Below are 11318 nucleotides of genomic sequence, written 5' to 3'. Positions count from 1 at the left end.
AGCTGGGCGGGGTGGTCACTAAAAGGATGAAGGGCACAGAAGACGATGGCGTGAAAAAAGCGTCTCTCTAGGCTGTTAAGTGGCTTTGAATTAGTAAAGAAAGAGGCAGCTCCACCCCTGGGCGGGCCACCGCTCCTCCCGGGCCAATCTAGTTACTCTCCTCTCACGGCCCGCTAGGCGGAGGCTTCAAATAACGATTGCCCCTCATAAACATGGCCGCGCCAAGATGGCGACTGCCAGCAGCTCCACCTCCCGCCACCTCGGCGGCCAATGAGGAAGAAGCACGAGTGTTTGCGCATGCGTGATGCCACTGGTGGGCGCGTCCAATAATGACTGCGGGATTCCGGCAAGTAACATGACTAAAAAGAAGCGGGAGAATCTGGGCGTCGCTGTAGAGGTAAGGGGAGAAATTGGGGGTAGGCTACATCATTAACTGCTTTCTCCCTGCGGCGGGGTGGTGGTCGGCCGGGCCGCAGGTTGGAGAAAGAGGTGAGGGGAGGAAGCGAAGACGACGTGGGTTTCGGAGAGGAACGCGAAGATCGTGAGAGGGCCGGATGGGGGAACCGAATGTTGGAGAGCCGGGCGGCGGGGGTGGGGGTAGGGAGACGAGAGGTGGGAACAGAAAGTGAGGGGGCCTCCAGAGGGAAGAGACACGGAGGTGAAGGGGAGCCCCAAACGGTGTGGGACACGGAAATCGTCCCTGAGGGAGACGTTTAAATAAAGGAGAGCCAAAAGGGGCAGGTACTCGGAGGTAAGGGGGATCCCAAAGGGGTAGAAACCTATAGATGAGGGGCCCTCCAAAGATGAGGAAGACCATACTGTTTAATATATTACTGGTGGGTTAAATGTCCCCTGAGATGGGAAATTTTTCCTCTGGGGTCGTGAAGCGTGTAGCTTGAAAATTACTCTGGGGACCTATGGGAATTTGTAGAGAATTCTGGAATGGTGGTGTTCCCAAAGAGCTTACAAATAATTACATTTGGAAGGGAAAGAAAATTGATACGTATTGAGCAACTGCTATGTTATTTACACTCTTGGTTAATTCTCATTACAAGCCTATGAGATTTTTATGGATGAGGAAGGGAAATAGGTTTCAAGTAGAGCCCAAGTTAAAGTGGTTGAGGCGCTGAGAATCATGCACAGGTGATTTGCTTTCTGGTGCATCTTGTTCCTCCTGTGTTACAGTTCTTTTAGATCACTCTCCCAGGGGTTGCAAGAAAGATACGGGGTAACAGTCTTCTTGAGCTTTTTGCCAGTTCAGTGATTCTCAAACGTAAGAATATATTGAGAATTATCTGTCTTGTTAAAAATGGAAAGTTGAATTTTCCCCCATCCTGAGTAATTCAGTAGGACTTGGGTATGTAAATAATTTAACAAAGAACCTGCATTTTAAACAAGTAACACCCATGCTTATGCAAGAGGTTTTAGTACCATCCCTTGAGAAATATTTACCTACTTGATAGGAAAAAAGGTTGATGGAAATGTGAATCCCCTTGTAAAAGAGAATATAGATGGTAAAATGAGATGGCACTATGAAGTGGGAAGAGCATAGATTTTATAGCCTGTATTAGGATATGATAAACTGCTATAAGAGGGAAACCCTAGCATTCAGTGGCTTCAAGAATAAGATTTTCTTTTTTTCCGACACGCTAAAGCAGGGATTGGCAGATGTTGTCTAAAAAGGATCAGATAGTAAATATTTTAGGCTTTTTGGGCTGTATTGTTTCTGTTGCAACTGCAGTTGATCCTCATTATTCAGATATTTTGTATTTGTGAATTTGTCTACTTGCTAAAATGTTTGTAACCCCCACTTCAGTACTTGAAAGACTTGCAGTAATTAACAAACTGAAAGCAGTGAGATTTGATTCACCTGAGGCCCACGTGTCCAGTTAAGGTTGAACAAGGCAATGCTGTGTCTTCCAGTTCTTCAGTGTGCTGTAAACAAGTGTCCTTTTTCTGGTTTATTTACTGCCATATTTCTTGCATTTTTTTTTTTATTGGTGATTTTGCTGTTTAAAAACAGCCCACAAGTGTAGTGCTGAAGTACTGTTTAGCTTTCCAAAGTGCAAGAAGGCTGTGGCATGCCATACAGAGAAAATGTATGTGTTAGATATGCTTTTTCAGACATGAGTTTTTGTGCTGTTGGATGTGAGTTCATTGTTAATGAATCAACAACATATATTAAATAAGGTCTCTTTAAATAGAAACACACACAAAACAAGATTTTGTATTGATTAGCTGATAAAAATATTGAGACCAGAGGCTCCTAGGAACCTAACCTGGTTCAGTATTTGCTAATTCATTGTTGGCAACTTTGTAAACTATCGCAAATAATGAGAGTCAGCTATACTCAGATAGGCTGTCTTAGCACAAAAGCAGCCATAGACAGTATAGAAATTAATGAGTGTTCCAATAAAACTGTATTTATAGAAACTAGTGGACTGTATTTGGCCCACAGACCATAGTTTGCTAACTCCTGGTCTAGAGTATCAGGACAGTAGTGGTTCTGCCATATTCCTTCCATCTTGTGGCTCTGCCATCCCCCAGGACCTTGTTGTCACCTCATAAATGAAACTAGGTTGCACACCATTGAGGTGTCCACTGATAGGGAAAGAGAGTGGAGGAAGCACACTCACTGCCGTACTGGGCTCCAAGTGCTCACTCTCCGTTGGTTAAAATGCAGCTCAGATGCAAGGCCTCACTTACTGCAAGGGAGGTGGCATTCATCAGCTAGGAGGCTGCGAGCCCTACTACAGTGCCATTACTTTGGAGTGTGTTTTAGTGGATGGCTGGCAGTCTCCTTAGCAGACTGCATCTTACCTCACAGTGTAGGTTTGAGGATTAAATGAGACAATATATGTAAAGTGCCTAGAACATGCCTACACACAGTGAATAATCAACAAACAGTGCTTTCTTATCAGTAGCCTTTGTAGTTCTTTTGCGACCTTCCATCATGGCCCCTTGTTTGAACTTTTGTTTCCTCATCTGTAACATGAAGGACTTGAACTTCACTGGGGATTACAGACTCACTGACTATGGTCCAAATATGGATCATAGATGATCAGAGGTGTCTTTTGTTTGGCTGACACAGGTTTTAAAAGTGTTTTAATTTGGTGGAGTACATGCTCTCCTAGTGCCTTGTATCAGTCACATTCACCCACTTTTTTTTTTTTTAGCTTGTCCGATACCAGTATAGATATTTACATTGGCCATCTTGATGTCTAGATTACTTTTTGCTTGTATATTCTAAGATTTGAGCTCTGCAACTGTGCGCTTGAGGAAAAACTTGGCATCTGACTGTCTCCTCACCTTGTTTCTCCGTTGCCCCCTGCAGATCTCAGTGTTGAATGTGCGTTGGTGCTGGGTAGCAGTAGATACTGTCCTGTTATTAAAAGTCGTGTGCTCAGAGCCAGTGAAGTGGCTTTTAATCAAAAATGTTTGTTGATCTGACAAGTGCAATAAAATCCCCACAAGTGAGTGATCTCAGCACCTGCAAACAGTCTCCACTTGTAATGAAGCAATTACTGAGCAGGCAGCACTCCCCCTGAGGGCTGACTCAGGCCAGGTATATGGGGCAGTCACCTCACAGGACACCCAAGCACCTCGCAGCCTTCTCCACTTGTGGCTCCTCTCAAGGCCTTTACATCCAACTCATTTGTCAGCTTATGAGATCTCAGATTTGAAAAAAACTAGGTTCTGAGAGTTAATTCTGAATAGAAGGAGAGAATTATAATTCAGATGAGAAATCACCAGCTTTGGTACTGATTTTCAAGTTGTGTGGAAAGAGGGTAAAGTTGTATTTCAGTCTAAATTGATAGGAGAATTCTGGCTGAGGGAAAGGTTTAATTTCAGTCTGAATGCTGATAGGATTTTGGCTGATGTGAAACCTGTTTTTTAGTCTGATAGTAATGAGCTGTTACTTGGTCATTGTACTTTTTTTGTTCTTAATTGAAGTATGGTCAGTTTACAATGTTGTGTCAAATTCTGGTGTACAGCGCAATACTTCAGTCATACAGGAACGTACATATATTCGTTTTCATATTCTTTTTCACCAGATGTTAGTACAAGATATAGAATATAGTTCACTATGCTATACACTATAAGCTTGTTGTTTATCTATTTTTATATATTAGTTAGTATCTGTAAATCTTGAACTCCCAGTTTATCCCTTCCCACCCCCTTCCCCTAGTAACCATAAGTTTGTTTTCTGTGTTTGTGAGTCTGTTTCTGTTTTGTAAATAATTTCATCTCTTTATTTTTTAGATTCCACATATAAGTGATATCTTACGGTATTTTTCTTTCTCTTTCTGGCATACTTCACTTAGAATGACATTCTCCAGGTCCATCCATGTTGCTGCAAATGGCATTATTTTATTATTTTTTATGGCTGAGTAGTATTCCATTGTGTAAATATACCACAAGTTCTTTATCCAGTCATCTGTCAGTGGCATTTAGGTTGTTTCCATGTCTTGGCTATTGTAAATAGTGCTGTTATGGACATTGGGGTGCATGTATCTTTTTGAATTAAGGTTCCCTCTAGATAGATGCCCAGGAGTGGGAGTGCTGGATCATATAGTAAGTCTGTTTTTAGTCTTTTGAGGAATCTCCATACTGTTTTCCATAATGGCTGCACCAAACTACATTCCCACGAGTAGTGTAGGAGGGTTCCCTTTTCTCCACACCCTCCCCAGCATTTATTGTTTATGGACTTTTGAATGATGGCCATTCTGACTGGTGTGAGGTGATACTTCATTGTAGTTTTGATTTGCGTTTCTCTGATAATTAGCGATACTGAGCATTTTTTCATGTGCCTATTGGCCATTCATATGTCTTCATTGAAGAATTGCTTGTTTAGGTCTTCTGCCCACTTTTGGGTTGGGTTTTTTTCTTTTTCTTAAGTTGTATGAGCTGTTTATATATTCTGGAAATTAAGCCCTTGTCATAGTTTGCAAATATTTTCTCCCATTCTGTAGGCTGTCTTTTTGTTTTGCTTATGGTTTCCTTTGCTGTGCAAAAGCTTATAAATTTAATTAGGTCCCATTTGTTTAATTTTGCTTTTATCTCTATTGCCTGGGTAGACTGCCCAGGGGATTATTGCTGAGATTTATGTTGGATAATGCTTTGCCTATATTTTCTTCTCAGAGGTTTATAGTGTCTTGCCTTATGTTTAAGTCTTTAAGCATTTTGAGTTTATTGTTGTGTATGGTGTGAGGGAGTATTCTAACTTCATTGATTTACATGCAGCTGTCCAGTTATCCCAATACTGTTTGCTGAAGAGACTATCTTTACTCCATTGTATGTTCTTGCCTCCTTTGTCAAAGTTTAATTGACCAAAAGTTTGTGGGTTTATTTCTGGGTTCTCTATTCTGTTCCATTGATCCTTATGTCTGTTTTTGTACCAATACCATGCTGTTTTGACTAGCTCTGTAGTATTGTCTGAAGTCTGGGAGGGTTATTCCTCCAGCTTCATTCTTTTTCTTCAGTAATGCTTTGGCAATTCTGGGTCTTTTGTGATTCCATATAAATTTTAGGATTATTTGTTCTAATTCTGTGAAAAATGTCCTGGGTAATTTGATAGGGATCACATTAAATCTGTAGATTGCTTTGGGTAGTATGGCCGTTTTAATAATATTAATTCTTCCAATCCAAGAACATGGGATATCTTTCCATTTCTTAAAGTCATCTTTAATTTCCTTAGTCAATGTCTTGTAGTTCTCCACATATAGGTCTTTCACTTCCTTGGTCAGATTTATTCTTAAGTATTTTATTTTGGGGGATGCAATTTTAAAAGGGATTGTTTCGTTACTTTCCTTTTCTGACATTTCATCGTTAGTGAAAGAAATGCTACTGATTTCTGTATGTTGATCTTGTATCCTGCTCCCTGCTCCCTTGCCGAAGTTTTTTATCAGCTCTAGCAGTTTTTGTGTGGAGCCTTTAGGGTTTTCTATATATAGTATAATGTCATCTGCATATAATGACAATTTTACCTCTTGTTTTCCAATTTGGATCCCTTTTCTTTCTTTTTCTTGTCTAATTGTTATGGCTAGGACTGCCAATACTATATTGAATAGAAGTGGTGAGAGTTGGCATCCTTGTCTTGTTCCAGATTTTAGAGGGAAGACTTTCAGCTTTCACTGTTGAGTATTAAGCTGGTTGTAGGTTTGTGATAAATAGCTTTTATTATGTTGAGAAATATTCCCTCTGTACCAACTTTGTTAAGAATTTTTATCATAAATGGGTGTTGAATTTTATCAAATGCTTTTTCTTTATTGAGGTGATCGTGTGATTTTTGTCCTTTCTCTTGTTGATGTGGTGTATCACATTGATTGATTTGCATATGTTGAACCATCCTTGTGTCCCTGGGATGAATCCATCTTGATCATGGTGTATAATCTTTTATGTATGTTGTTGGATTCTGTTTGCTAATATTTTGTTGAGGATTTTTGCAACTATGTTCATCAATAATATTGGCTTATAGCTTTCTATTTTGGTAGTGTCTTTGGCTTTGTTGTCAGGGTGTTGGTGGCTTCATAGAATGAGTTTGGGAGTGTTCCCTCCTCTCAGTCTTTTGGAAGAGTTTGAGAAGGATTGGTATGAGCTCTTCTTTGTATGTTTGATAGAATTCCCCAGTGAAGCCATCTGGTCCTGGACTTTCGTTTGCAGGAAGGTTTTTTTTATTGCTGATTCTGTTTCACTTCTAGTGATTGGTCTGTTCAAATGATCTATTTCTTCTTAATTCAGTTTTGGTGGAGTACTTTTTTTTTTCCTGCAGCTGGACCATTCATCTTGGTGTCTTTAGATGTTTCAACAGCTAGTTGATCTTAAGTTAACAGATATGCAGTGTCTTAGCTGACATCCTTTTTAAAGGGGATAACTTGGTTGGATCTGGTTCCTAGTACAAAAATCTATCAGGTTAGGAAGCTTTTCACTACAGGTTACAGAAAACTGACTTCTGTGACCTAAACAAATAGGAGTATACTTTTTTTTCTCATCCCAAGAAATCTGGAGGGAGGTGGTTATTGGCATTGATTTGAAAGCTCAGCTTTGTCAGGGCTGATATTTCTGCATTATCTAGCTGTTTCCTCCTAGTCACAAGATAGCTGTCACAGCTGTAGTCATTATATTCAATTTTAAATCAGAAAAAAAAAAAAAGGAATAATAATACTCCTTGTCCCTTTTATCAGCAAAGAATAAGCTCTCCCAGGAGTCTCCCAACTGACTAATGGAACATCTCATTGGCCAGAGCTGGGTCATGACCGTGCCTAGCTGCAGTGAGGCTGGGAGAGCAGCTGTTGAGCTTTTCTAACCTCTATGGTGGAGGCAGACAGAGGAGGAGGGGTTGGGAATCTATGTTGTGTTGGCCAACTGATAGTATCTGATAGAGGGAATAAAAGTTAATAGGAGTCATTTAAAATTCACTGGAATTCTTATCCGAAAAAGAGGCCAGGATCAGTGACAATGAAGGAGAGGTGGTAGGTTGAGAGGAGAAAATGAGTGAAGCAGGATGTGCACCAGGTGGAAAGGAGCCTGGACATTTGTAATTATTTGTGTCATGTCAGCCACGGCTGTGAGCTCCCTGAGGGCAGGGAGGGACAGAAGCACTAAGTATGGATGGAAACAGTCTCAGTTCTGGAACAGGCTGTGTACAAGGCTGCTGGGAACCTACCAATTTTCTGAAACAAGAGAGAAGCAGCCTAGTGGACTGTCAATAAATATTACAGAATTGGCTTGAGTGGCTGGAGGAAGCACTTGAACTCTCACCCCTGTCTTCTGGGCCCAGTTGGGTGTTTTGCTGGTCAGAGGTCAGGGGGCCACAGTGGAACAGGTGGCTGGCCGCTTGTCTTGCTGGGGAGCCACCCTGCCAGGGGCTGGGAGAAAGGCTCACAGTGTGCGGACACTGTTCAAGGACAGCTGACCATTAAATGAGCCTCACCTGCTGCCAGGCACAAGCGACAGGTCGCCACTGGGCAGGTGATTTCTCTCTGCAGCCAGTGTCTGGCTCCACTCCACTTGACGGGGGTCAGGAGACTAAAACCTCATTACCTAACATGGCTGGATGTCAGCATGTGTGGAGTGGCTGTTTGCCAGCATCTTAATTAATGAATTCATAAGGCACGGGGTGGATGCCAATTCTTGAAAAGTGCTTTGAGCCCTTCAGCGATGAAGAAGCTTTTGCTAATTTATCAAAAAATATATATTGGAAGAAAGAAGAGAAAACAAACCTTAAACAATGTTCTGGTCCAGGGACAGCTGAAGGCTCCAGGTGAGGACTGCTTGCAGAGCTGCTCAGCAGGCCAGAAGGTCTCAAGGCCTCAGAGCTTCCACGGGCTTTGGTAGGGCCCCTCATTTTCCTGACCTGGGGCAGGTGGTGACTCTCCAGAGAAGTGACAAGCCCCTTGGCTCTCTGCTTTTCCTGAAAATTGTTCATGGATTAAAAACGAGCGGTGTACTGTCTTCATCTCCCCAGCTTAGGAGGAAAATTTCTGATGATTTTGGAGCCATGGCAGAGGTTTCTGTTTTCTGACCCCCGACAGATCCTCCTTCATAGAAGAACATCCCTTAAGCAGTATCAGGGTAATTGGTCCCTTGGGGTTTGAGGCTGGTCACCTGGAAAATCGAGGCCCCTGACCCCCATGTGACTTGGCTGTGTGGCCTCAAGGCCCCCGATGGGAAGCCCCTTCACTCTTGCCAGAGACCATCTGGGCAGGCGGTCTGGCTTCTCTACTCATTACGGTAAACGTCCTGGGGCCTCCCTGACGTGTGAAAATGAGTGGATTTCCAGAAATCCAGTTCCCATACTGCTGGGGCTGGAGATGAAACAGCTGACACCACTCTCTGGGCTGTGAATTGTTAGCAAGGGAAAGAAGGGCTTATCAGGCCCAACTAGCCTACTTTTTTCCTTCTTGAAACCAGGCCTGGACTGCCCTGTGTGTGTTTTGGAGGGTGCTGTGGCAGTGTAAGTGATCTGGGGGTGTAGGCTGGGGTGTCTGTGAGACCAGGAATTGGAGGGTAATTGCCTTCACTGTGAGGACAGACGCTGGGCTCCTGTCTCACTGTCTCCAAGCAAACAGATTTCAGTCCGGTTCTTCCCTCACAGCGAGTATCTGTTATGTGGACAGAAACCAAGCAAAGCCCTGTATAAGATTATTCAGGGTAGAGAATCTGTTAAAGCCAGATCAACAAGCTTATACGAGCTTTGACTGGGATGTGGAATGATTTTGTTCCACAGAACTTTTGTCGTGAATGTTTTCATGAGGGATTTCGGAGAAAGAGCTTGAAGTGGTGGAGAGAGCATATCTCTGAAGCAAAAAAACCCAGATTCAGACCCCAATTCTGCCACTTCCCATCGGCACATCCTAGGGCAGGTTGCTTAAATTCTCTGTGCGGGAGTGTGCTCCTCTGTGAAATGGGGACAGTCTCTTACTTACAGAGTTGATGCAGACATTGGGGGGCGTGTGGGAAGCTGCCCACAAGCTGCCTGGCTCAGGGTATAAGGAGCAGAGGTTACGCCTGGGAGCTAAGAGTGGCTCAGAGCTGGTGGCTCTGCGCTTTGCCCATGTGGGCAGGCAGCTCCCACCGCCCGGCTCCACGGGTACTGGCTGTGGGACCCTGGACAAGCTACTTTGTCTCCATGGCCCGAGTTTCCTCATCCACAAAATGTGAACGCTGATGCTACTGCTCAGCGCCCAGGGCTGTTGTGAGCGTTCTGTGAGGGAATCGTGGGAAGCGCTTAGAGCAGTGCCTGGCATGTAGGCCCGCTACAGAAGTGTTTGCTGCTACTGGTATTATTGTGGACTTTGGGCTTCTGGATGCTGCTTTGACATGTGCTGTGCCATCCAGACACGCGGAACTCCGTGATTTTTGTTGGGCTCAGGTACCTCAACGCTGTGCTCTTTATTAGGTCTCAGTGTCCAGCAGGAGCAGTTAATGCTCCATGACCGCTGCTTGACTCCTGAGGATAACTCATTCCCAGCCACTTCTTGTCACTCAGTGCCCAGAAGCTCCCAAGAGCAAGGCCAGCAAGACCGGAAATGACTCCCTAAACCAGAAGGCAGAGTGGCTTGCCTGGCAGTGCCAAGCCCCAAGGGTGCCTCAGCCCTTTCCCAGGAGAAACTCTACCCTGGACAGTGGGTCCTTAGGGAGTAGGCAGGGAGCCACCTCCCAGGCTGTTGAGATGTTCTTGGTAGCATCATTCAGCCACCTTCAATAGGAGAGTGACAGCCTGTGGCTCGTGCTTGTCAGCAGAATAAAAGCTGCTGGTGAGGCCTGGGCAGCAGTCAGACCTGGAGCTGGGCCCCTGTGGGGCCTGACCAGACCAGTGTACTGGGCATTTATGGTGTGGGAGCTGGCACTCACCTTCCCTGCCCCCAAAGAGGCCTCAATTGGGACTTCCATTCCAGGAGGCTCCACACTCCTGAAAAGACGCCTCCTGGGGTTTCTGGGTGAATTTTATAGTTTCTCTTAACTCAGTGGTTTTATGGCATATAGGACCCAAGGGAGACTTCCGTGAAGCTCTGAGAATAGGGTGTTAGTCCCCAAGTCGGGTGGCAGAGGTGATTTTGCTTAGCTGGCTTGGGGCTACTGAACCGCCTGTGGACGCTGCGGGGAGCACAGAGCACTCAGAGCTGTGTCTGAGGGGAGGGATCCTGGAGGAAGGCAGTGGGAAGAGACCCTACCCCTGGTGACTGGAAATGAAGAAGCCTTTCTTCCCTGGGCACGTGCCAGCAGGAGCAATGGCCCCACTTGGCTGGGGTTGGGACCTCTGCTGGCCTTTACTGTCAGTCTGACATCAGAGTTTCACATTCTTCTGCAGAAAACACCACCTCTGTGGACAATCTTTAGTCCTACGCTTCTCCTCACTGAGCCTGTTCCTCTGCCCACTCATAAAGTCACCCTCCAGGCTCCGATCCCCAAGTCCATGCTTCAATAAGAAAGCCAGCTCCCATCCTAACTGTGGAGGAATCCCTTGTGAATATTTCCTGATAAAGTACAGACTTCCTTGATTCTGTCTCCTGGGCCTCCCCTGGGCCCTCAGCTCCCTCCTACTTGAAGGATGCTCCTTCCCACTCCCTGCCTCATGTACCTTTCCTCCCTCCCTCCCTCTCCTTCACTTCTTCCCTTTGGGTAGATTTTAGGCACTGCTGGTCTCGGGGTCAAAGGTAGACTTTCCCACCAGGACACCCTGCACACTCACCACCTACTTCCCAGTCCCCTGAACTACTTGCCCACGAGTTTACCTAACACCTACCATGTCCTTGGCACTGTGTGACTTGTCAGAAGGCAGTTTGCTAACTGGTAAGAACTCACACCACTGCCTT

General features: G+C 44.6%; 1 protein-coding gene across 4 annotated transcripts in view; it reads left to right on the top strand.

Annotated features, from left to right (window-relative positions):
- Positions 1–311: 311 nt before the first annotated feature.
- CCDC167 (coiled-coil domain containing 167) overlaps positions 312–11318 on the top strand; it is a 29532-nt gene continuing 18525 nt past the window's right edge. For all 4 annotated transcript variants that reach the window (XR_010376895.1, XR_010376894.1, XR_010376893.1 and 1 more), the window contains exon 1: positions 312–397. Coding sequence is in view for 1 of the 4 variants with exons in the window: in XM_010977645.3 (XP_010975947.3) it covers positions 356–397 (42 nt within the window). In the remaining 3 variants the exon portion in view is untranslated. The remainder of the gene's footprint in view (positions 398–11318) is intronic.

This window comes from Camelus dromedarius, chromosome 19 (assembly GCF_036321535.1).
Source record: "Camelus dromedarius isolate mCamDro1 chromosome 19, mCamDro1.pat, whole genome shotgun sequence".
NCBI lineage: Eukaryota > Metazoa > Chordata > Mammalia > Artiodactyla > Camelidae > Camelus > Camelus dromedarius.
Note: the sequence above shows the minus strand (reverse complement) of the source record. Positions and strands in the feature narration are given on the sequence as shown.